Source organism: Rattus norvegicus, chromosome 13 (assembly GCF_036323735.1).
Source record: "Rattus norvegicus strain BN/NHsdMcwi chromosome 13, GRCr8, whole genome shotgun sequence".
Lineage (NCBI taxonomy): Eukaryota > Metazoa > Chordata > Mammalia > Rodentia > Muridae > Rattus > Rattus norvegicus.
In genome coordinates this window covers 45,331,233-45,358,355 of record NC_086031.1, presented here as the reverse complement: position 1 = coordinate 45,358,355, position 27,123 = coordinate 45,331,233, and the positions used below count along the sequence as shown (strand labels likewise).

The 27,123-nt window shown below is 43.3% G+C and overlaps 1 protein-coding gene across 9 annotated transcripts in view; it reads left to right on the top strand.

The window, feature by feature from the left end:
- The window catches only part of Srgap2 (SLIT-ROBO Rho GTPase activating protein 2), a 221,139-nt gene that overhangs the window by 160,975 nt on the left and 33,041 nt on the right, over window positions 1-27,123 (top strand). For 8 of the 9 annotated variants that reach the window (NM_001401376.1, XM_006249783.5, XM_006249785.4 and 5 more), the window contains 6 exons: window positions 6,243-6,467; window positions 9,017-9,118; window positions 10,371-10,568; window positions 18,398-18,482; window positions 21,011-21,038; window positions 22,674-22,698. In NM_001401376.1, coding sequence (NP_001388305.1) covers window positions 6,243-6,467; window positions 9,017-9,118; window positions 10,371-10,568; window positions 18,398-18,482; window positions 21,011-21,038; window positions 22,674-22,698 — 663 coding nt within the window. The remainder of the gene's footprint in view (window positions 1-6,242; window positions 6,468-9,016; window positions 9,119-10,370; window positions 10,569-18,397; window positions 18,483-21,010; window positions 21,039-22,673; window positions 22,699-27,123) is intronic. The other variant, XM_039090884.2, reaches the window with a different exon arrangement.

The window sequence follows — 27,123 nt, the reverse complement described above, 5'->3', positions numbered from 1 at the left end:
TTTAGAGGATGACGAGCAGGCCAGGGCTGCCACGCTCCAGACAGATGGCATCCCAGGCCCTGAGCAAATGTGGTCTGTGTTTGCTTGTGTTTTAACTGTATCTTATTTTGTTTGCTGTTTGGTTTTTATTTTTGTAGAATGAACATTACCCCTTTTTTACAAAGCAGATGCTACTACTTTTCTCCGTAACCAGCTAGTACATTTAGGGGGTAGGCATTCAGCATCAGGGTCATAAATAGAATGTAACTGGTTTTGCCTAAGACACAGTCATGCACTCAAGTGTTTTCAAACCACGAGCCATGATCCATTAAGGGGACAATGAAATCATATTTATTCACTTAACTTATTTTAAATGATTAGACTAAGGGAGAAATATCAGATCAGGTCACACTATTATGACTAAGATCTTTTTATGAAAATTTTATGTTTGTCGTGTGTGTGTGTGTGTGTGTGTGTGTGTGTGTATGTGTGTGTAAGTATGTAGATGTATTTCTTACTGTGAGCTGAGGATTAAAATGAAGGTCACTGTATGTCTCTTTTAAGATCCAAGATATCAGGAACCAAGACTTACTTTACCTTAAGTAGTAATGTGTAGCCAAGTCATAGTTTATTGAATGGAAAAAAATTATCTCCTAACTCAAGACTTACTTTTTAATTTTGCCTTTTTAACATTCTTTCCATGTGTAATTTACATTTTGAGATTAATTAACTTGAATGATTGGTGTGATTGTTACAGTTTGAAGAATTTTTGATAAATTTGCATATTCCTGTAACCTATGCTTTTAGCAAGCTATAGAATAAGTATCTTTAACAGGCCCTGGCAGCACACATCTGGAATCTCAGCACTTGAGAAGTGGAAGTCTTGGCTCTGAGACTGTCTCACAACAAGGAGACATAGGGAGAAAGACAATATGAAAAATATATTCTCATTATTTCAGATAGTTCTTATTTCTTAACTCCAGGCAATCACTATTCCAGCTCTTCAAACCCTAAGTTAATTCTGCCTGTTGGAGAATGTCATCAAGCTAGGATAATACAGAATATAACTTATTTTATTTCATGTATTATTTGGCCATATGTGGATGTGTGCATGCTACAGTGTATGTGTGGAAGCCAGGGGACAACTTTGTAGACTCATTTCTCTCCATCCACCTTTATGTGGTGTTTTTCACTTCTGTTGCTGTGATAAAATAACAAAATGCAACTTGAGGAAGAAAGCAGAGTTATAGTCCATCATTCCAGGGAAATCAAGGCAGGAACAGGAAGCAGGAACAGGAAGCAGGAACAGGAAGCAGGAACAGGAAGCAGGAACAGGAAGCAGGAACAGTCCTATTACATCCTCGGGAGAGTAATCATTATTGCTGGCTACCTCCTGCCTGCTTGTTTGCTTCCTTGCTTTCAGCTGGCTTCTTCTCTCTTTACAGTTTAGGACTCTCTCCATAGGGGAGGGTCTGGGTCTTTCTATATAAGTTAAACTCAAAACAATCCTCTGTAGACATTTCCACAGATCAACCTTTCCCAGATTATTTAGGTTGCAACAAGTCAACAGTCGCAATAAACCAGGACACGTGGGGATTGATCTCAAGCCACCAGGCTTACACAGCAAGTGTCTTTACCCACTGAGCTTCCTTGCTATATCCAGAATATAGTTTTTGTATCTGGATTTTTTTTTTACCAAAGAAGTTTTAATTTTTTGGCATTATTCAGTTTTTTACATCTATCAATAGTTTCTTCCTTTTTCTATGCTGTTCTATGTAATGTAAAGTGCCCAAACTATTGTGTAGCAAAGAAGCATAGAGCCTGCGTGCATGGACATAATGAGCTCAGCAGTATTCAGGAGTTCCTCAAGACATGGAATGAGTGTCATTCCAGACCATTGCTGTCAATGTCATATGCCACTGCTTGGTCTCCTTTCTAAGGGTCTGACTCGGTCTGTACTAAGACATTAAAGATAAATAAAAAGTTCTTTTTAATCAAGGTCATTTAACTAACATAAAGACTAGCCTACAATTTCTTTATAGTATAATAAAAGATGTAAGAGTCCACATGAGAGACATCATACATGGTAGAAAATCTCGAGTCTCGGCCAAGGCCCTTTCGATCTCCCTTGTTGTTTCTCAGGACCGCAGGCTCTCTGCAGTGTAATTCCCTCACCTAAGAGCAGGTGAGTGAGTGAAGTACAGGGCATTGCCATCATGGGGACCTGGAGTGTTGTGAGTGACCTAGAAGGTCTGTGAAGCCACGTGCACTGAAATCGGACACGACAGAGCTTGGTTTTCCCATTATGACGTTCTATTGAAAGCAGTTGTTTTTCTCTCCTGTAGGAAATTGAAGGGTGATCCGAAGCACTCATTTTTTTGTTTCTAGGTCTTCTCTAGATTCTCTGAGGGAGAATATTAGCTGGTAAGGGCATAGTGAACTGTGGACTTAAGTTCATACATTGAGATGTGTTATTCAATTTTTTATAAAAATTTTATTTCTTCCGAGAGTTTTTATCATATTTGTGTAGCATTTTATAGCATTCGTATAGCATTTATTTCTGGTATAGACAAAATTGTGTGTTCTCTCTACCCTTTGGGATTCTCGTGGGAAGTATTCAAATCCCAGTTAACCCTGCCAGATACTGCTTTTTTTCTGAAGGGTTAATTTTGCCCATACAAATATGTAGATGGCCAAGGCCCTATCCACATCTCTTAGGTTAGCTGAAAGCGTGGCAGAACCAGAGGACACATTGTGAGTTTGACCCTGACTCACTGGCACAGAGAAGCTACAGAATGGTTTTACAAATAGAGGCAATGCTCCCATGTAGGGAAACTCCCTGCTGTTCTGAGACTGTACGCAGCAGAACATGTGGGTGAGTACTCAGCCCACTAGGTGATTTCCTGAGAGCTGGAGTCTTTTCTGTGGCATCCATCAGTCAACTTTATTGAGTGCCTTCTGAGAATCAGACCTACTAGGACAAATTGTAAGCAAGAGTGAGATGCTGGAAAGTTCTAAGATACCTGCGTTCTGGGTGGGGTGATATGAAATTGCAGGCCTCAGAATGACCGAGTGTATTGAGGGGTCATATGAGGATGATGCAGTTGAGTCCAAGTGGGACCAGGAATGCAGGACTGGCTGGCTTCCCAGAGGCTGAGAATTTAATATGGATCTTAAAGATTGAGTCCAAGTCCAGCAGGTGAAAGTGAAAGGTAATATTTCAGGAAAAGAAATATGAGGAGCTGAAGAGTAGAGGTCAGTAGATTGGAGGATACTTGTGATTGGCGTTAGCTTCAAGTCTACATAGTGCCAGATATGTGTGAAGTGTATTGTCTGTTTGCCACATAACCAGTTACAAAGCTGGTATTTCCCCCTTTTACAGCCCAGAGGGATAAACTCGCTCTCTAGGCTAGAGGCCTAGGCTTTTTCAACACTCCGTCCTATGCAGAGAGTCAAGCACTGCAGTTCATCAGAAGAGGCTAACAGGGGCATGCTGGGAGGTGATGCTGAGTAGGTGGTCTACACACAAATTACAGTGTGGGTGTTTCATGTGTTTGCCCATTTAACTTTGGTCAAACTGTAACTTCATAGAGCTTTTCTCTTCCTTGTGTGGAACAGGCTTCAGTGGGGGTAATTATGAGGATTAGGATGTAGAATACACATAACTGTCCACTGTCTGGCATATAGTGAGCATTCTTAATGAACAGTAGCATTCTTTCCAAGTACAACCTGAAGGTGAAGTTTAGTTTAAGTAGAGGTAAGTTATTTCGGTACCTCAACAGGGGCACAATAGAAATCATATTTTATGACAGACAACACTGTTATAAAATAAGATGTGGATTAGGGTAGAGATAGAAGAAAGAAGTTTCAAGAAATATATGAAGATTTCTGAGGAGCAGCACCTGCCTCTCCCTAGTTTTTCTCAGTCTCCCATACACTCTGTTGGCAGTGATACCTTTGTTTACTACACCAATAAGTATAGAGTTCATCTCAGGAACTGGAGAACATCTTAGAGATAGGCAGGAAGATTTACAGGTTCAAAGGCTGCCTGATTAATTAGTTTAACAGCATCTCATAGAGGAGGAAGGGACCCTGCACGTGCAGCCTCCCAATCAGCCGCCTTTGTCTAGTTCCGTTTGCTCTTCCTCCGACTGAATGTAGTGTTTTCCTATCCTCTGACTACAGTTATGCTGTCACTGCTGTTACCCTGCTGAAGTCAGGCACCTGCCAGAGTCTGTTGGCACTGAATCCAGAGCTCAGCTCAATGTGCACTCCATTGCAAGCTTCGTGTCAGATGCCTGGAAGGAGGCGGCCTGTCTCATGTTTTTTTTTTCTTCCCCAATAGTGGCTGTTCCTGAAGTGATCATGATGAGAGGGAAAGGCTGAGGAAATTAATTTGATGCTTATTTATGCAGTGAAATTACAATCAGGCAGATGGCCTTACTCTATCCAGAGATTTTCCTTTGACATTTCCTCTCAGGCTCTGGACATCAAAGCTATGTAAATAATAGAGGTGATAATTGATGGCCATGGAATTTGGATCTTTATTGGAGGGGTAGGGAATATTGTCATAGTATTACAGAATGCCTTTGCTAAAAAGAGCATTGGGGGTTACAGTTAATCCAAAGGGGTTTTTTAGACTTGTTCTTAAGAACTTATTCTTCAAACCAGACCACACATAGAATCAGAGTTTATTATGAGCAGAGTTGTTTTCGTTGAGGTAAAGATAAAAAGGGTCCAAGACCTCCTAGCTGGGTCACCACCTTTGCCCTTCTCAGGGATAACCTGGGTGCTGACATTGAACTTGAGAGCTGTGATCTACAACTTGAAAACCACTACACTGGTCACATTTGCTCATTGGCTTGTCAAGGACACAGGTCTGGGGATGGGATAGGAGTAGCTTTGCCAGGGTAGCTTGATTCTGCCTCTACTGTTTTGTTTCCGTGTGTGTGTGTGTGTGTGTGTGTGTGTGTGTGTGTGTGTGAGAGAGAGAGAGAGAGAGAGAGAGAGAGAGAAATACGTTCACTTGAGTACAGGTGCCCATGTGAGTCTAGAAGAGAGTGTTAGATTTCCTGGATCTGGAGTTACAAGCAGTTTTGAGCTTCAGATACGGGTGCTAGGAGCCAAACACAAGTCTTAAAAGGGAGTAAGAACTCTTAACCACACAGCAATCTCTCAAGCCCTGAACTTGTTTTTTGAGACAGGATTCTCAAAACTTCATCTTAGCTAGCTAACCGTCAAGGCCCATTTCCCACCTCTTCAGTGCTAGATTAGACACCTCAGCCACATAGGCTTGTGACCAAACACAATTCCTCATGTGCACCACAAGGACTTTACTAATTGAACTGTTCCCCTACCTCTGGTTTTGTTGTTATTTGTTTAAAGACAGAGACTGGCTTTGAATTGATTTTGTAGCTGAGGATGACCTTGAACTTCTGATCCTTCCTGTTTACCCCTCCTGAGTGCTTGAGATTACAGGTCTGCTTCACCACACTCAGTTTATTCAGTGCTGGGGGATATCAAACCTAAGTCTCCATGCATGCTAGACAAACCCCTTCCAGTTGACCTACATTCCCCAACCCCTACAATTGCCTCTTTCATAGCATTTTTGTCTTTTCATTTTTGTTGTTGAAAATCAGAAGCATGATAAGAATCTTCCCGGTAACGCTCATATTTAGGACTTTTTGGTTTAGCTTTCCTCAGCTCAAGCCTGTCCCAGATCACTAAGTTGATGTCATAACTTAAGCAACCTTCCGTTCTCCTTCTCCCACCTACTTAGAGCTGAGTGAATGTGAGTTTACTGCTGAGACAGCCCTCCAGATTTTGACTCCTGACTGCTCCATTGGCCTGGAAAGCTTGCTATGTAGTGACTTCTAACCACAGCAACCCTTAGGGAATCGAGGCAGGCTGTATTATTGTTGAATGTTGTTGTCATGACATCCCCCAGACAAACCAGAAAACAGAACAGAGTTCTCTAACTATTCTCATTCTTATGAAATATCATTTGGTTAACTCTTGTCATTGTTTCTTATGAATCTTCTTCTGTCTAACCACCTCAGTGCCCTACATGGTCTGCTAGCCACTAAAGTTGGGGGCAAGAACTAAGGAATCTTACCCAGGCTTTGAAATTGTTATCTCGGCTTCCTTCCTACTGCAGTCAGTCAGTCCCTTGATATGGTCAGATCTACCCGAGACCACTTCCCTTGCTGCCAGGCCTGGGATGTCTGTGGTATGCTTATGTGTGTGCCGTCTCCTTCCCACAGCAGTGTTGTGACCTCGGCTACCATGCTAGCCTGAACCGGGCTCTACGCACTTTTCTGTCTGCTGAATTAAATCTGGAACAATCAAAACATGAAGGTCTGGATGCTATTGAAAATGCAGTGGAAAACCTAGATGCCACCAGTGACAAGCAGCGGCTCATGGAGATGTACAATAATGTTTTCTGCCCCCCTATGAAGTTTGAATTCCAGCCCCACATGGGAGATATGGTAAGGCCTTTCCCTACCTTGCACCTTTCCCCAAAGGGACTTGAATGTACTAGACTTATGTATAGTTTTATTGCATCTGAAGGAGAGGGGCTTCCTGTCAGGTAAACTGTTCCATTCTTTCAGACCCTTCAGTATATCTCTTTGGTTTTGACTGTTGTGTTTATCCTTGAGCCTAAGTTCATGTTCCATCTAATCCAGCCAACCTGAGCTGTAGAGTGTAGAGTGGATGATTCTCCCAGAGAGAATCCCACCCTCTCCCAAGTAACTGTGTTCCAGAAACCTGACTGGGGTGACCGGGGAATGAAGAAAAGTAGACACACACACAGAAAAGCTGGGGCTGGGTAGGTTGGGCTAGCTCTGATGGACGATACCACATTAGTCCTTGACATGACCATGTCCTTGTCAACAATACACGTTCACTCAGGATTTCATCCACCTTTTACAGATTCTCTCAAGAGCTTCCTCAGTTCCCCACAGTAGTTAGTGAGACCAAAAGGAGTAGATGAGAAGAGACCACAAATCAGCATGGTGCTCTGGTCCCTGGATTAGAGTCTGGGCTCTAGAAGCTTCGCTCTACCTGAAAGTAGTAGTGTGCTGCTCAGACAGTTGACTGTCACAGGCTGGCCACACTGCAGTAGCCCATCTCTGTCCTCTCCTTTTCTACTTGGGGAAAACCAGCCCTTTCCAGTTTGTTTCCATTGCTGTGGCTGAGCGGGTGCCAGCATCTGAATAGATGGAAACTAAAACAGCATCACATTAGCTAAAGTTAGAGGGGCACTGCCAGCCTCCAGGAAGCCCAGGCTTCACCTGTGTTGACTCTGTTCAGGTTTGTCTTCTAAGCCATTCTCCAGCTGCCGTTGAGATTCTTTCCCCAAAATAAGTGAACTTGGGACTATCTGAAGGGACTGGTTGATTATCTGAGTTCTCTTCTGAGCCAAACAGCATGTGTCCATGAAGGGGAATCCCGATGATAGGCCCTCAGGCCCTCCTTGCCCAGTGAGAACCACATTTCTGTACACAGATGGGGTGCATTGCCTTGCATCCTGGCGAAAGGTCACTGACAAAGCATGCGTCAGCAGCTCGCTGCTTCTTAAAGAAACAGCGTTGGAGGCGATGTCTTCCCTCTAGTTCTTCCATGCTAGGCCAGGTGACTTTATCAAATAAGAGTTCATTCTTTTGTCCTGTGTATGATACAGCTGATTGGTGGCTTGGCCAGAATTCCCCGTTCTAGTTTAGAGTGAGATGTCAAATCATTCTTGGGCCCTGCTAACATATAGGCAGAAGGAAGGAGCTGCCTGGAAGTCCTTTAAATGGGACCAAAGTTCAGTGGCATTTTAATGGAAGCTCTGAAATTGGCTACCCTGGTATTCTTGGGCCACAGGTAGATAGGACTGATGTCAGCTGCTCTCAGATGCACTAGGACTTGGTGCCTGTTTCTACTGTTGCTGCACCCAGAGGTTTGAGGGGCACTGGATGCACGACTGATGACATCAGGGCCAGAAACAGACATTTCATTCTTGGCAGTAACCCATCTGGCCAACAAGCTTTCTCCATTATGTCTACTTCTAAAAGCCATAGTGAAATCAGCTGCAAAGCTTGAGCAAGCCTCTCAGCTGAAGAGGAGATCGGAATCTCAAATACCAAAGGGGAAAGGGTCAATTTCCAGTCCCCTTCCTTTGAAGAGGTTTTAGTTTTTTGAGTAAGCAAATGGTTTACAAGTATGTGAGTCTGCTCAGTCTTTGCTGAGGGCAAAGGAGCCCAGTTCTATCCAGATGTCTCCTCTGGTAATAAGGTGACAGGCACTGCCTCCACGTGGGTCCTATCCTTCACCTCCCAGCCTTCTGCCTGCCATCAGTCATCCAGGAGATTATCAGATTACCTCATGCCGTAGCCTTACCTTTATCAAGAGACTCTTATCTAGGTCTGCGTTCCTTCACAGAGGATAAAGTTGGTTTATTGGGGATGGGGGGTGCAGGGGACCCCACAATGATGGCTATCTAAAAGATGTCAAGTTTCTTCTGTCAGATCTCATGCCTTCTGGGGCTTTCTAACTTGGGCTTAAGAACTTGTTCCCATATTCACATGAACTCTTTCCCATTGAGTCAAAGCTCTCGTGCATGGTCCAGATTTATAAACATACAGGCTGCCAGCAGCAGCAACTTAGCTTCCCGGCCCACTTCTCTCCTTCTTTCTAACTCTAGTGGATGAAGTGGGAGGAGGGAAGAGCAGAGAGGTGACCACTTGGACCTTTGGCAGGAACTTCACTGCCAAAGCATTGGTTTCTGGGCTGGAGCTGCCTGAAACACTCTGGTCCAGCCTCCTCAGAATCCCTTAGATCTGCAGATGCTGCTAGACCTACCCTGCCATCACCTGCCTGTCTGTGGGTTACAAAGAGAGAAACGTGGTCTTTCCAAACAGATTCTCCTCCCCTTTCACGTGAAGACTGCAAGCCTTCCATTAGTTGGGATACAATACAGTGTAAATCGTTCATGAGCAGTAATGAGAGCTCTGGAGTCCTCCTCCTGACCTTCTGTTGCTTTTTCTGACAGGCCTCTCAGCTCTGTGCCCAGCAGCCTGTCCAGAGTGAGCTGGTGCAAAGACGCCAACAACTGCAGTCTCGCTTATCCACTCTGAAGATCGAGAATGAAGAGGTGCGTGCGTTTCCTTCCTAGGAGGCTCGGAGCCACGGTTTCCTTGTTGAACTATTTGTGGTCGTCCATCAGGGACAAGTGGAAGGAGCATGCAGAGATTTCCTGGCCAGTGGAGGCTTGTGCTTTCCCTGCTGCTACATCCTGCCCTTGGTATTCAGGAAGTTGTTTGTACGATGCCAAAGGTTGTGCTCTGTTTTGGGCTTTTACAAAATGCCCCTCCCCACTACACATTTAATCAAAGTGGCACTTGGCCACGGTGTGAACTATATCAAGTCTCTGAAATGACCCACTCATGACTGGCTTTTTCCAGCATTTTCAAAAAGAAACCTTTTGACTTTGACACTTCAGACATCTCCTTCCTCCTACAGGAGGGTGACTTTTTTTTTTTCTAAACACAGCATATTTTCTTTTAATATCCAGTTTTACAAGCAAATTTTTAAAAGTTTAAAGGCAATCCAGTTTAAAAAGGTAATTCAGGTTTCTGTTGAGCTCAGATGGCTTCTTGTATTTTAGTAAGTCTTAATTTTACTAGGAAGTAGGGCTGGGTCACTTAGTTTGCAAATAGGACAACAAACCCATTGTTTGATCATGAAACGGTGGGTCATGAAACGGTGCCAGGAGCATTGAAGGACAAGCCTATCACATATTTTAATTAGCTCTGATATGATGGAAATACTGTTTTGCAATTATGTTTTCTATTTTCCTTTGCACTTCCACTATAATAAAGAAATAGCACTAACTCTTAAACTAAGTTTTGGAGCTGGAGAGGTGGTTAAGTGGCCAAAAGCACTGGTTGCTCTTGCACAGGACACAGGCTTGGCTTCTAGCACCTGCATGGTGGCTCCCAGCCATCTCTAACCTCAACTCCAGGAGCTCCAGCAGAAACCAGGCACTGTGTGAGACACACACACACACACACACATGCGGGTACAACATCCTTACACATAAAATAAGTCTCTTTGAAGAAAGTAAACATTACATAAGAGCGCCGCATTGGGTGCACAGCAGGAAGAGTGGTGTTTAGGTGTGTGCTGGGGAGAGCAGTGTGCTGAATCTGGGTTCCTGTCATATTCATCACTCAGCACTGTTCAGGGAGAAGTGTAATCCCTGCCTGCCTGCCTGCCTGCCTGCCTGCCTTCCTACTGCTCTCTTGAGAGGAGAGACATAGCCCTCTCAAGCTCCTCCTAGTTGCTCTATCACCTGCCATTTTATAGCCTGCTTCTCATGATTGCTTTGGCTATTATGGATATAGGTGAAAAAGACGATGGAGGCCACCCTGCAGACCATACAGGACATCGTGACTGTTGAGGATTTTGATGTATCTGACTGCTTCCAGTATAGCAATTCCATGGAGTCTGTCAAATCAACTGTCTCAGAAACGTTCATGAGCAAGCCTAGCATTGCTAAGAGGAGAGCTAACCAGCAGGAGACGGAACAGTTCTATTTCACGGTAAGGGCACGCTTTGGCCTTACAGGAACATCAGTAGACACTGACACCCACAGGAGCTTTTGTCTGAAAAGCAAGCTTTAAATACACAAGGTGTGAACCTGGCATTCTTGGACACCATCTCTACCCTTAAAGCAAAGGCATCTCCAAGTTATTTGTTTTAGCTGGGGACCTGAAAGGGCGCTCCTAAATAAATCACTAAGAAAAAGACAAGGGAACTCTTCAATCAGCTCGAACGCTTTCATTCTCAGTCACAGGAGAGCATGTCAAGGGAATTAAGTTTATTGCTTTTTTTGAGAACTATATTCAAATATCTTTGCCAATATGTATATTGTTTTAAGAAATTTAAAGTGGGCTGGGGATTTAGCTCAGTGGTAGAGCGCTTACCTAGGAAGCGCAAGGCCCTGGGTTCAGTCCCCAGCTCCGAAAAAAAGAACCAAAAAAAAAAAAAAAAAAGAAATTTAAAGTCTCTCCTAAGTGATTTGAATACATTATCATATAACTTCCATTATTAGGAAGTGATTTTTCCTAATTATTTGTAAAAGTTAAAGAGACTTAAATGAGCAACTTGTTGGGTTTGTAGAGAATTCTAAAGCAGAATATTTTATTCATTTTTCTCCTTTTAGATGGGTAGGTGTGTGTCTATGTGTGAGTGTCTGTGTGTACAATGTTAACAGTTTTTTTAAAAGCTGTCAGCTGGTCTTTTGTGCTGCTTTTTAATAATTAAAATGTTCTGAACTTGCCAAGTCCGACTTTTTGCCTGCACCAACATTTATTTCCTTATCTTCTGATGACCAAGAAAAGAAAAACTGACTTTTCAGTTGTAAGATAAAACACGGCTACTGAAAATGCACACTGACCAAATGAAAGGACTTCGCTTGTCTTCCAGTCATGAAGCACTCTCAGCATGGAGCAAATTAGATTTTTTCTTCCAGCTGGGACAATTTGTTTAATTTTTTTTGAACGTTCTCCTTTTTTCTTTAAGAGCTCTAACATGATTGATTGATGTTTTTGTAAATCTGTTTCAGTTAGTTAAGCTCCAAATCTTTGGTGTTTTTGTTGTTTTAAATCCCAAAGAAGACTTTTGAAAGAATATGATTTAAGAATATTGTTCTAAAACAACTCAAATTTTTTTGTTATATAAAGAAAAACATTTTAAAACATACTCATTATATAAAACCTAAGCAGAAAGAAGAGAATAAATACATATGAGCATGTATTTAAAATTGTATTTACAAAAATGAGACATTGTGATATGTATTGCATTATAAATTTAAGTCATTTAATTATATTTTCTGATTGCTTGGGGTGCAGTCATTTGCTTTTTTTCTTGGTGGAACTTTCATATGTGCTGGGTAAGAGGTATACCACTGGGCTCTGTCTCCAGTCTACTACATTTTCTAAGCACATGCAAATCTATACAGAGAATGGAATGACACATTGCCTAGTTCCCGGCACTCAGTAACTGCCCCCATTTTACCATCATCACTATTAATCCATGCATCAGTCATCGTTCAGTTATTCACTGATCATTTATCATGTATTTGCTGTGTGCCAGATTCTATGCTACAAGTTGTGCATGTTTAGAGTTGACGAGAAAGAAGACAATAAGGGCTTAGACATATACAAGGGGACTTTGGTTTTGACTTCATGTGTTTCTAAATAAGGAAGATTTAAGTGTAGGAATGTGTGTGAGCAACAACAAGGACGAATGGTGCTGGGGGAAGCATCACACTAGCTTTTGTGTTTAATATGAGTAGATCAAAGAGGATTGGCAAGGAGAATAAAATTCTTCAAGAAGAGCAGACTATGTAAAAGTGTAAAGGCCTTCAGAAATCTAAATTACATATTACTACAACTTCTTGACTCTAATGGGGCTATCACTGTCCTCCTTACCAAACTATATTATCTCTTAATAATAGAATTTTTGGCAACTCTTTGTGAGTTGATTAAATATCAATGATGCAGTCTTATTATATTTCAGAAGATTCCATTTTTAAAATATACTTTTAAATGTTTTATATATACACACATTATGTATAAATTTTATATTTATATTTTAAATTTAAACTTGAGAATTCCATACATGTGTATAATGTATTTGACCATTTCACCCCTTCTATTCCTCCAGTGAAAAAATTTGAGGGCTTAGGGATTGGGGAGATGGTTAGTCAGTAAAGTACATGCCACACAAGCATGAACACCTAGGTTTAAACCCAAGTAACCCATGTGAAAGAAACCCAGACACCTGTAATTCCAGAACTGGGCAGTAGAAGCAGGGAGATCTTTGGGTCTCAGTAGCCAGCCAGGCTAGTGAGTTGGTAAGCTCCGGGCTCAGTGAGAATCCTTGCCTTAAAACATATGCCAGAGAGCAATTGAGGAAGACACTGTGACTAGCACAAGCCTTATATGCATGCACGCATACATACTCAACAAAAGGGAAGAAGACGAGAAATTTTGGATATAAAACATCTTTACTGATCCAGTCTTTTTCAGAATTACTTTCTGCTTTGAATGAATCTATAACATACAACTTCAGAAGTTGAAATTTGTTCCAAAACAAGAAGGCCGATGAGATGCTTCAGCACTCTTAAGAGCTCGCGCACAGTGCTCTTGCAGAGGACGTGGGTTTGATCCCCAACACCATGGCTGCAGGCCATAACTGCCTGTAGCTCCAACTCTGAGAGATGCAGTTCCCTGACCTCCGTGGGCACCAGCACTCACATGCACATGCCCACACACAGACACACAATCCGAATAAAGCTTTTTAAGAAAGAAATAACTTTATCCAAACAGGTGACTTCTAAATCTTACCACCTGCAGTACACTGCAGTTCTGCAACACATTACTGACTTGGTTAGCCATGGGACTCCGTGTCAGTGTTTGTACACATTGCTTTAACTAGCAGCAATGAGCTTGGGCTTACCTAGATTTGTAAGAATTCATTACGTTTCTGAGTGGATATGAAATGTGTCAGGTAATTTATGTCCTGATAGCAGGGCCTTTTTGGTAGTAGTAGTGAAGTGGGCATTCAGGTCTCCATATTAAAACAGAGGCTTGACTATGCTTGCTAACCAGGGAAGAAGAAAAAACCAAAGCAGATCAGCTTGGAAGCTCCATGCCCTTGGAAAGTAGAAGATGCCCCTCATCATGGCTGGACTCATAGCTAGTGTGTCCCAGTGACCACGTGGGCTTTTGGGATAGTCTATCACTTCTTGCTGCTGTCATCAGATTAATCTGCCCATGTGACATCAATTAGAAGCTTGAAGCATGTCTTACAAAGATCAGTTGCTTGCAATAGCCTGTGGAAAATTACAGAATTTTAAACTTGAAGCAACTTTTAAACATCCTCTAACTCAGCCTCCTCATTGAAAGCTTTGTGGGGAAAGAAAAAGGGAAAAACATGCAGTGGATGGTTAGCTTGAACAAGGCTGTCATCAAGAGCTGAAGCCAGAACTCAGACCACCTGCTAGCATGGGCTTTCCCTCTGTGCCCTGCTGAGGAGCTAAAAGGGAAGGCTCAGCAACTCTCCCCTCATTATAAGAAGGGAAGTGCTTTCTGACCTCCTTGTCTTTTTGTCTATCACTCATCTTCTACAGTACATCATCCCTCAGTGTCTACTTCTTTTTTTGTTGTTACATCCTTTAAAAAAGACTAAAATATATCAAAAGGAAACTAGAGAGAAGGCACACACGCCTTACCTTACCCCTGACACCTCCTTTCCCTTCCTTCTGCCATGGATTGCAACTAGTATATTCTGTCCTTTCAGAGGTTTTCAATGCATAGGCAATCAGTGCTCTATCAGTGAGTGCCTCTTAATACAATCAACTACACTGGAAATGTATCAGATGGGGCTGGGAATGTAGCTCAGTAGTTAGAGTGCCTTGTGTGATACGGCGCTTGCCCTGCAAGCAGAACATTAAGGACTAAAGTGTGACAAGCGAGTATGCCACCCTCACTGTTCCCCATTGGACTATCATCACTTATTTTGAATAAGATTCATGTAAAGGAACTGTCCCATGGCTCACAGAAACCTTTTTCCAATGGCTGGACAGAATTCCACTGTATAGTTACATCATCTCCATTTAAACAGCTCTCTGCTCTGGTTAGCCAAGAATCATCGAACCTTAGAAGGTGAAGTGTCTCCAAAATGGAAAAATTGGACTACGGGTTTTTTTTTTTTTTTTTCTTTCTGGAGCTGGGGACCGAACCCAGGGCCTTGCGCTTCCTAGGTAAGCGCTCTACCACTGAGCTAAATCCCCAGCCCTTGTTTTTTTTTTTTTTTTTTTAAGTATTTTCCAGACTTACTTTTATGTGAGTTTTTATCTGCATGCAATTGCGTCAAAGGTCAGAAGAGGGCACTGGAACCCCAAAACTTTGCCTCACTGTTTGTGAGCCATCATGTGAATGCTAGAAACTGAACCCAGGTCTTCTGCACATGTAGTAAGTGCTCTTAACTGCTGAACCATCTCTCTAGCCCCAAGTGTGGAGTTCAAGTAGGAGGTAAGATGAGGAAGGGATTGAAAATTGTGGCTGATGAAATAGTCAAACTGTCTGAATTCTTAGGGGTAGATTTGGGTAAGACAAAGGAGAGAAGGCAGTCTTTTGTCCATCAGGCAAAATACTAGATTTAGAGCTGTGGTCTGGTATATTACTGTGTGTGTGTGTGTGTGTGTGTGTGTGTGTGTGTGTGTGTGTGTGTGTGTGGTCTTGACATTATGCTAAATCACCAAAAGGCTACCTATTCCTCACGGCCTTAGCTGTCTCAGCTCTGTGTCTGTTCAGCAGCAACCGAGCCTTCTACCTCAACTCCCCTGATAAGCAGGATTATTTATTCCCAGCGTGTCTGTCCTGACTTCTGGGGGAGATAAGGCGGCGATGGATAGCATGCCTGCAGACTCTGGGGTCCCTTTGCCTTCCCGCCCTCGTATTAGGGATGCAGAGCATATCTTGATACAGTTTGATCTTTTAGATTAATGGAACCTGAAAAGGTAACTTCATACTCTTTTATCAGACTGTTATTTGTTTTACTAGTTCACCAAGTGACAGCTGAAGTTACCCAGTGAGCTGTGAACATGAACTTGAGGCTGGGGGAAGGGTTGGGAATTGAGAAAAGAAACATGAGTGAGAGAAAGGAATTTTTATTCATTCCCTTTCAGGATCGTAGCTGTGTTCTGAGCATTCTGGTCTGTGTTAGAGGTTATAACTTCTTGAACTTTCTTCTTTAGGAAACCCTTGAGACTCTTGGGATAACCTTCCAAAGATCGGCCTTTCGGGGTTGTACTGTCAGCAGTGGATACTTCCACTCTGGGTCCTAAGTATGATTCCAAACCTGTAATTAGGCCGTGTTTGGGGATTAGGATATCATCCAGGAAGGCTGACAGCAAGTGAGCTGACAGCTGGAACAGATGGAAAGAGGAAGGGGACAAGAGAGCCTATTTTCATGCACATGTTCCATGCAAAGGCATAAGGGATCAGAGAGCAGCAGAAATGACTTAGCATAGGGTTTGCTTCCGGTTTGTTTTATTTAGAGTGGAGGCTGGGTTTATAATTGTGAGGAGCAGTCTCGACAGAAGAGAATGAGGTTGCTCACCATTTATTCGTTCTTCATATTTAATACGTGTCTTCCACCCAGCAATAAGCATCAGGATAGTCAGGATGGCCAATGACATGGTCTCTGGACCACAGAAAGACACCAGAGGGATAACCCTCCTGTGATGGGGCTATATGAGAGTGGTGTCATGGGGACTTACAAGCACAAGAGGCCCTGAGGCCATCTCCCAGAATAACAAGGTTTCCTTTGTTTTAAATGGGAAAGAAGAGAGCAAGTTCTTAGTTAAAACCTCATACTGCACAGAAAAATGTAGAGTAAGAGAACTCAGAACTTTTCACCTTATATTTATTATTAATGAAATGGTAATAGTCATAAAAATCAAAGGCTTGGTGTACAATTCTTTTTCTTTCTTTAGTGCACAGTAAAAGACAAAACTATTATTATTAAAATGTTTATTCACTGAAGCAAAGCCAAATCTTTCTAGTGACGCACGGATCACGCTCTGAGATGCCTTCCCATCGCTTTTAAGTTAAATGCCATCATACGAACCAGTGCGTCAGGAGATAGATAGCCAAGGCAGACTCAGATTCTCAACAGTGGCTTAGAGGAGAGTAGAAGATCCTCACCCGGCATTACCACCTACAGTCTGCAGTGATACCCCCCTTAGGGTTGTCTTATCATCCCTAAAAAACTACTATTCTCTTCCTCAGATACGGGTAGAAGAATTATGAGAATCAGATGAGAGACTGTGTACTAAAGTAGTCTAAAGCCTCCTGTGTTGCTGTTAATGTTAAAAAGATGACTACTGTGAAAGTCTGTTCTGATTCTCTTTGGCTCTTTAATGGAGTAGGTGGAACATTTTATTATAAAGCTTCAGAGCACACACCATTCTGTCAAATGCATGTTGGCTACTATTATGTGACAAGATTTTCCTGGGAAGACACAACACACATCTACTCACTCCAGAGAGAGAACCCATGACAGACTAAAACAGGGACACCACTGGTGAACCAGTGGGTTTGGGGGGTGGGGCTACCTACAGGAGCAGGGATGACTCAAAGACATCTTCATCCCCAAAGCTCTCAAAAGCTGGGCACCTGGGGAGCACTGCATAGCCTTCAGGCAGCTCAGTTGAGAGTGTCCTTTCTAGGTGGCTTAGTCGGAACCTCTGCTGGGCAGCTCTGCTGTGCTCTGATTCTTTTCAGTCATCTTGACTGTCCCGCTTCTTTGTAGCAGCTGGGCTTGTCTGAAGTGACTCAGCTGTTTATCTATGTTGTTGCTCTTGGGGGAGGGGCCTACTGAATCTGGTTACTTTTAGAAACTTCCTGGGCCTGCTTTTGAGGTTTTTTTTACTTTCTCTCTAATGGGGCTTCCCTGGGAAATGGACTGTTTCCATGGGGGTGGGGGTGAGGGGGGCACCCGCTACACAACAGATAGTAAAGCCATCAGTCTGTTTTGGCCTTTGAGAAATTTCATTAATCTCTTCAAACCACACCGCCGTCTTCTCATTACTCAAGTAAAGTGGGAGTAATGATACTAGTAATTTATGTAGTTATTTTGAAGATTTGGTGAATTATCCAGTCAAGCATAATCTCTCACAAGCCAGACAAGAGTGGATGAGATGTCAAAACTGAAATTGCAACAGCAGTCATTTTCCACCTGCCGTTGCAAGTGTGGTGGCACATTTCATCTTTTCTTGGCATCTGTAGGTACAGGTACTAGGTGGCAGCCACTCCACCTGAGCACTGAAACTCCCACCTTTCAAGAAGCCTGTGCTGGAATAGAAGGGGAGACATGTTAGGGTCTGGCTTATACACGGGGGCTCTGCAGTTAGGCTTACCCTGACCCAGCTGCTACGGCAATGAGACGCACCCTGGGGCGAGCAGGATACCAGCCTAAGTGGCAACAGCAAGTGCATGTCTTCACACCCACAACACTGACACTCAGGAAGGTCGCCAACCCTCCCGGCCGCTCTCCTTCATTACTGGGACTGAAGGAGACAGATGGAGGACTTTCCTTAGAGAACAGTTTTCTTATACATGCTAACATGAAATTCATAGGAAAATCCTAGATAGAATATGCACCTACCTTGAAAGTCAGCAGAGAGACAGATTTAAAAAATAAAAGAAAAAGGAAAGAATTTGAATGGACTTGCCTGAAATTTGAGTCAGAAAGTCAGAAATCAAATGTCCTCTCAAAAGTAATTGTCCAGTTGAACATTTGTATCTTGTGTTTCTTCAAGAATCTAAGTTCTCTTATTTCTCCTCTTCTCTTACAGAAAATGAAGGAGTACTTGGAGGGTAGGAACCTCATCACTAAATTACAAGCCAAGCATGACCTCCTGCAGAAGACCCTGGGAGAAAGTGAGTATGAGCATGCTCGGCTGGAGGCTGGTGGAGCAGAGAGGCCCAGGGCTCTCTTCCAGGCCTCCAGCCCTCAGCCAGCCAGCCCCAACTGGTTATATGAATGTACTTCTCTTCCTAGACTTCAGTGTGAAAGCACTCCTTCAATGGCTGCTTGAGCAGTGGGAAAACAGCAGTGTATGAGAAATGCTAATGTTCATCATGGAACATATGCTCTTTCCACACAGACCCTTCACCTTTCTGCCACGTCTGTAGTAAAGGAGCGCAGGGCTATGGCCTCTCCAGACGCTTCTTAAGACTCCCAGTCCTGGGGAGAGAGAAGGACCTCAAAAGGAGGGGGATAGACAGACTTGTTGCTTCTTTAGCTATCGGGGTGAACATTCATGTCCTTTTACTTCATCGGCAGCCATCTCTCTACTGTGGCTGTACTAAAACCCAAGTGCTAAGTGTATTGTCTCATCTCTGGCAATGATCTTACCCAGACACTGGAAAGTCCTGAGGCAGAGAACTGGACAGACATTCTGGACTTTCTCTCCCCAGTCAGCTGTCAAACAGAAGGCAAAGCAAAGGTTGAAAAGAAGCTTCCCTGAGGTTGTTTGGCACCCTGCCAGGGTCTCCTGCCTCGTTCTCAGCATCTTATGATTAATGGGATTTCCAGGTTAGGGATGCCCCTGAATGCTCTGCCCTCCTCCGCTCCTACTAGCCTGTTCTCCACCGGGAAGCACTGCGGTCTCCTCACTGACAATGTACGTTAACTCATACAGAACTCAACACCTTAAAGTCAATTCTCGAGCACTCAGAAAACTGGGAAGTAAAGCAGAATTTACAAAGACACATTGGGTTTTTAGCTCAAGAATTGGACTATCCCATTTTTCAGACCATACTAACCTACCTATTCTTCTTGCCTTGCCTTTGTCCTGCCCTGGCCAATTCCCCCAAATGATTTTCTTTTTCTTTCTCTCTAGCATCTTTGATTTTATGATTTTTTTTTAAAGATGTTTGCTTTAATGTGAGAGGGAAAAAAAGCCTTCTAGTAACTTCTGATCTTTTCCTACCTAAACAGTTCAGGTCTAGGCATGAGAGCCAGATTTGCTTACAAAAAGTCTGTACTCTCGAGCTACCAGATTGCTGTACGGTGAGTTGAAGGAAAGACAGCTCATAAAAATTATTGGAAGAAACTTATTATGATTTCTTTTTCTCAAAACAATTTGAATACAGCCTGGAAGACAGGCAAAAAGGCTTTGGAGCTGTGCGTGTGTGCGCGTGTTTGTACACATGTATGCACCAAATAATGCTACTCTAGAAGGACGGAGGCTGACCACTGGGGCTCTAAATTGCCATAATTTAAAGATGACAAGTTCCAGAGATAGAGAAAAACAATAGCTATAAATCACCCTGTGTGCAAATCATCATGTCCCTGCCTTCTGTAAGTATCTGTCACCGTAATGCAAGAGCCTCTTGTTCTTGCCACAGAGGGATAATTGATGTGTATGAATATTCCAGAATGGAAATGGGACAGATGTTGAAAATAATGGCTCAGAATAATATTTTTGCAAATGAAAGCTGAGCCTTTGGTAACAGGGCTATTGAAGATTGGGGGATGGTACTGCTGAAAGTGAGCTGGACTGTCTTAACAATTAGCAACACAAAATGAAAGAAAAACCTGGCCTTCCCCAACCCTCAGAGTTGCCTTTCCTGATCTTGAGTAAGGAGTATAGGAGTCAATCTTGTCTTTCCTGACTCAGTGCTCACCAGAGTTTGCAATTGATTTAGCTAAGACAGGTCAAGCTTCATCAACTGTTGGCCCAAAGAAGGCACCATATTACATCATGGTTTATGCATGCATATGTGCATATTTCTTATTAAAAATTTTTCCTTACCAACTTTAAGGTTTTCCATTTTATTTTTCAAAACTGTCTATGGCCTATGAAAATCTTACCACCTGTCATGAGATTGCAAGCCTTCATTTGCTACCCATGTGGGTATTGTTATCCCTGCCTTACTATGCTAGTTAACAGGAGAATTTAGTATGCTTCTAAAACTAGAACCTACATGTCTTCTCCTTCTTCCTTCCACAGTCCCTTTTCTCCTCTCCAAAGTCAAGTGTGGTGTGTGTGTGTGTGTGTGTGTGTGTGTGTGTGTGTGTGTGTGTGTGTTCGTTCATATAGTGACACACAAGCCATGTCCTATGTCCCAAAACCTACCTCTAACCACCATACGAGCATGCTCAGCACGTACGTAAGAAGCTGAACTGTGTGTATGGGAAGGCTTACTGTAAATTTTGTTCTCTAAAGTGTGACTCAACTTGTTCTTCCACACATCAATGCCTGTTTTCTCATTTAGGAAGTAGAACTGACGAGGTTCAGAGGACCTAGAGCAGTAAAGTTGCTGCCCCAAAATGAGGTTCAGGGCAATCCTTTTCTGCCTCTGGCTCCCTAGGGAGATAGGAAGGACATGGTAATTCCTAGAGCGTGCAGCTCTCCCCACCTCTACTTCAACAAATGCATTTTTCCCTTCTCTTTCCACAGGTCAGCGGACAGACTGTAGTCTTGCCAGGTGAGTGACCCTGGGAAGGGTAAGGAGAGGCCTGTGGGAGAGAGCTGTGATGTCATTGTAAAAGTTATGGATGGCTTTGCAAAGGAGTGGCCCAAGGCAGGAGCTGCTTCCTTCTCCTTGCCTCACTACCTCCATCCCCTTTCAAGTGGCTGTGGAGTTGCTCCGGTTTAGGGTAGTCTGAGCAAAATAATGTCATGGGAGATGTCACTTGATTAAGAATCTTCAAGAAACTCCCCAGAGCCACAATACTGCAAAGAAAATAAACACCAGACTCTGGATCTTGATAACCTCCTAGCTAGAAGACTTCAGTGTGTGACCTTGGGGAAGTCTCTGATACAGGGAAGACTAGGTAATCTGAGCGTTTGATCTGTGGTTGTTTTTAAGTGCATGCAAAAGACGATAGGCACTAATTAGTGACTGTGTGGAGAATGAAACATGACATTGCACTGGCTTGCCAAATAGCACTGAGGGCTGTCCTCGCTGGTGTACAAGTATGCAGTCCTCCCAGGCTTTCTCCACCCCCCTCCCACTCCACCTCAGCCAAATATTTTCCCTCACAGTCATAATGGGGCTATGAACTGGCAGAGAACATGACATTCATTCAGCTAGCACCCTGAGATGCCCGAAACATGCTGGTTTAAAAGGAGAACGCGCCTTAATGAAGCACATGGCCTTATATCAACCTGGCAACTCATAGTCGTGAGGCCACTTACAGTTAAGGCTCACCAGTGACGAGTTATCTGATTTCCATCATTTCGTCATAGTGGAGTAGAGCTGAGGTCCCGTGAGTACGCCATTCCTGAGGACTGCTCTGGCGGGGTAGGGTTAGCTCTGTCAGAGGCACCGCATCACTGGAAAGACTAAAAGGAGCTGCACTGATTTCCCACGCTGGTTATCCCTTTCTCCACGTGTGCCCTTGGACTATTCATTTCTCCTCTCAGAATATCAGTCCCCTCTTCTCGAAGACAAGAGCATTTTGTTAGCTCAGAAAAGCAGTACAGTTTCAACAAGGTGCTTTAAGGGCAGGCTGGCAGCAGTCAGAACAAGGCCCAGCCCACCTTCCCAGAGCAGGGCGGTGCTGCCTCCTCATTGAGTAGTGTGGTCTGTGTCTGATACCCTGGATACAAAGGCCCCCACAGCTAAGCACAGCTTGAAACAATGACAGGGCCCTGAGGTCCCACCCTCTAGATAAAAAACAAAAATTAATTAATAAACTTAAGTGCTCCTTTCCCCACCCCCAGACTCAAGAGAAGATATACACTCTTTGGTGTTTAGTTTTTGTTTCCTTTCATACAGAAAGACCTTTAAGTTGTCTAACATGACTCTGCTTTACTACAGAGTAAACTGCTTGCTGCCTATTTACCTGTAGAACAGTGATAGACATTAACCCTCTATGCTTCTATGAAAGACTAAAGTTTATTAGGCTTTTGTTGGGAATTAACTTGGCAAGTCTCTTAGCTTCCTCTGGGACTGATCTCAGGATCGCGATGGGTCATTGCCTGCTGCTACAATTGTTTTACATGGTTTAAAGCTTTAGTTCTGGACTGAGGAGTGGTCATCTCATTCTGTCCCCTTTTTCTCTTTTTCCTTCCTGTTGCTGGACTGGTCCTTTCTGATTTGGTGGGACAACCACAGGCGAAGCTCAACCGTGAGGAAACAGGTAAGAGCCCAACAGAGCCAGACTGCCCAGCCTGGCTCATGAAGATCAAGTATGTCCCTCGGCTGTGATGAATTTCATGATGTGCCTCTGACGTCATGCTTACGCTTGGCTGTACCTTTAGTCACCGCATGGTTAAGACGGTAGCAGCCACTGGTTCCAAGCTGGCTGGAATTATCATAGGCTTCCTGATCCATTCTTCTCCTTATGGGATCTTCCATTTAACTTTCTGGTAGGTTAGGTTTGACTTAAACTTGGACAAATTGTTCCGTAACAGCCCGTGATGTCCTTCCCTAGGAGAACATGAAGAGGCCTCACACGTCCTTACATATACACCAGTCGCTCAAATAGCTGATCCTCAATCCAAACGTCTCACTTAAGTTAGAGGTTTTGCTTGCCTCTGTTCACGTTGTCCTCTTAGATGTAACCTGACGACCCTGGTGTAGGCAGGAACCTGTTCTGGGAGTGATAGGAAGAAATGCTCATCTTGGCAGGTTTGCGCTGACTGTCACCACTGTATTAAAACTCACTGCTGCGCAGCCAGCTGTCACCCATGTTAGGGGACTCTTAGCAGGGGCCTCGAGTGATCCACAACAGGGGAAATCGCAGCACAATTCCTACTTACTTTAAAAGGAAAAAAATTTAAATGAAGTGTATTTTTGCAGTAGCAAAATTCCATTCACTAATTATAGTCTATGGTAAGCAGTGAAGTGACTTCATGTTTCCCTCAGCTTCTCACACCAGCTTTGCAGGAGGGAAAGTTAGTGAGTACGGGGTGGAAGGCAGGGCTCAGAAATATCCTTCTGTCTACCAGGAAAAAGCTGATCCAGGCCTTTAAAAAAATCATTTGCAGGGCTGGAAAGATGGCTCAGCAGTTAAGAGCACTTGCTGCTCTTCTAGAGGACCCGAGTTCAGTCCCAGCACCCATGTCACGCCACTTACAGCTGCCTGTAACTCTAGCCCCAGGAGATCCAACGCCATCTTCTGGCCTCTTGGGTACCTGCACATACATGATATAAATACACAAATGACTATAATATAACGTTATATGTCAGTTGTGGTGCTGCACAGAGGCCCTAGCCTGGGGCAGTCTCAGGTGCAGGGGATACAGGCTTCCTCTACTCTTCCCAGCCCCAGCTCTCTTCATGCATCTGAGACTACCCTGCCACGGCGGGGTCCACCATGGCATTCACTGGACAAGCTTTGCCGTGTCCTCAATTTCTCAATACACTGGAGATTTGTTTTATTTCATGTGTATCAGTGTTTGGCCTGCATGTATGTGTGTACATATGTATGCATGCCTGGTGCCTGGTGGAAGTGAGGGGGGGTGTCAGATCCCCTGAAACCGAGATTACAGATAGTTGTAAGTCACTGTGTGAGTTCTAATGCACTGAGTGGATCCTAATCCAGACCTGGGTCTTCTGCTAGGACAGTAAGTACTCTTAGTTGCTTAGCCATCTCTCTAGCCTTCATCTTCCTCCTGACCCTAGATGGAACTTTAATGAGAAAAATCAATCTTGTTTTCTCTTTTATTTTTATTTTTTCCTTTATAAGGACAGCATCTTACTTATTGTGCAGTCCAATCTGACTTTGAACTTATGACTCTGATACCGCTGCCTCACAAATTCTGGACTACAGGCCTATGCTAGCAGGCCTGGCTATTTACATCTTCTGGATAAGAAAAATCTCACTGTAGCTTTCTACCATCTTGTTCCTATAATTCTTTTCTCTCCTTTCTCTCAGGGTTTCTCTTAAAACTTGAGAGGAATGGAATGCCTCTCAGATAATTTATTGTATTTAAAATTAATAGACATATATCTTATAGACTAAGCAACCACTTTTCCTTTATTACCAAAAGTAGGCTTGACCTTGAAATTTACTTCTTCATTTCTGATCTAAGTCTAGACTTCCTGCTTAGACCTAGAGCTTCCAGGTGGGAGCTTTGAAGCTTCTGCTCTGCAGGAGTGCTGGGGTTCGGTTGGTAGGATCTGCCCCTGACTAGGGTCACCATCAGCAGGGATGGCACCTGCCTGGTTTACAAGGCATATTGCTGCACTAAAGCATTTGCGGGCAAGGCGTGTTCCCTGTACAGATCTGCATCAGAGGCCAGGGTTCACTACATCTGTTAAGTCCCTTTAATTGGCTTTTCTTATAGTTTCCCTCTGGCAAGAAGTTTTTCTTAGATGGTAAGATTAGTAAAATTTGGCTGGAGAGATGGCTTACAGGTTAAGAGCACTGACTGCTCTTCCAGAGGTCCTGAGTTCAATTCCAGCAACCACATGGTGGCTCACAACCATCTGTAATGGAATCTGATGCCCTCTTCTGGTGTGTCTGATGATAGCTACAGTGTACTTATATATAATAAATAAATAAATCTTTAGAAAAATAGTAAAATCATAATTTAGAAGATCTTGCTTATATAAATAACCAAGAAATCAATGTTTGTTTCTTATAAGTCAGTTAAATAAGAGAAATAATCTGGAAATTTGTTTTTCTGTAGAGACTAAGTTCAAACCAACCCAGACCTTTCCTAAAGAGGAGGAGAGCCCTGAGCTGACATTTACTGGCCTCTTTGCTCCACTCAAGCCCTTCACTTCCTCTCCCTACCCGTTACTTCCTGACCTTGCTTCCTCTGATCCTTGAAATTTAAGTGTTTTCCTTAAATGTGATCTACTCTGTGCTTGTCTCTTTTTAAAAGGTTCATTTATTTTATTTTATGCATATTGGTGTTTTGCCAACATGTATGTCTGGAGGCCAGAAGAGGGCATCAGCTCCTGTGGAACTGGAGTTAGAATGGTTGTGAGTTGCCATGTGAGGGTTGAAAACTGAACCTGGGTCCTCTGCTTTTAACTACTGAGCCATGTCTCCAGACTCAAGCATGCAGTGTCTACATGTACTAAAACAAATAGTATCCCATTAATACCTACAGATTGTATGTACCAGTTTAAAAAAATTTAAATCCAATTAATCCTAAAAGAAAGTCTTCCAACTATGGATATTTTATAGTCATCTTCCTGATAGTTTTCTCCTGTAAATTACTGACTGCTGTTTTACTCTTTCCAAATTATACCAACTGTCAGTTCCCTTCAGCTTCCTTAATCTGATCAAATGGAAATTTGCCCTGATTGTCCTTACTGACCCTTTCCAGCTAAGATTATATGATCAAAGACATTGTGAGCCAAATAGGAAACTGACCAAACTGACATTGCTTCTAACATTGAGAAAAGAAGGGAGAAAGAAAAAGGCAATGGGTGAAAAATATATAGGAAGTGCTGGGGTAGTTGTATGTAGTTAGTGTAGGTCTTTGTGGGTATGTTGGGAACACATGGGCACATCCGGGGAAGTGAAGTCACTTGTGGCTTAGAAGTATCACAGGTAGCAGCCAGGATAATGGGGGCATCTGAAACCTCTGTGCCCTTGTTCCTTACTAGACTCTGCCTTAGCCACCATTCTAGCCTTCTGTGGTAGGAGAGAGCTCTGCTCTAGCCTTGTGACTACAAAATATTTCCATAGATCACTTCTGATGGGTTCTTGGTGGCAATAGGCTTGCATGTTGTCTTTCAGGCCTTGTTCCCTGAGAACTGCAGAAGTCATCCTGCTGGTGGTGTTACACGTCCTGCCCATCCAGACAGAATTCTACATTTCGCAGTTTACTAATGCCAGGAACCTGGATGTTTCCCAATGTCCTCCTTGAGTGTTAGACAAAATCTGGGACCAGAAAAACTCTGCAAATCTGTTCTGCTACCTTCATTGTCTCTCCTGCTACATGACTTCTGAAAAATGGAGGCCTTCTCTCCTTATAATAGTTGAGCCTTGTATTTCCATTAGAATAAGGAATAAAGGACAAAGATTCTCCTAGGGTTACTTGGCCTGACAAGGTTACTTGATCTAAGGATGTCAGATGCTGGTTTACAAGGATGAGCATTAGGAGCAGGTGTGGGTTTTCCACATCATCAATCCCAGGGCAGCAGAGAGGCAGGCAGATTTCTGTGTGAGTTTGAGGCCAGCCTGGTGTACATCGTGAGTTCCAGGCCAACCAGGACTACTTACTGAGACCCTGTCTGTCTCAAAAGAAAATAACAATAAAATGAGCATTTTATGACACTGAAACCTTTCTGGCTCCAGCTTCACTTTGGCAGCATCCTGAACCCCTGGCAAGCTTGGAACCTACATAGGCCAAGCCGTCTCTTCTCTCAGCCTGACTCTCTCATGAGACCCAGATGCTTCCCTTATAGTAGCCAAACCCATGGCCACAGTTGAAAATTGAAAGCCAGATGGATATAATGCAGAAGACACAGAAGACACAAGGCTCTACCACACTGGAGTAGTCTTGCCTGGACATCTGAAACTAGGTTTTAGAGCATCTCTTATGCTCTTCTTTCATACATAAGAATGTTACTCATGTGGCTGCATTACAAAACCTTTCTG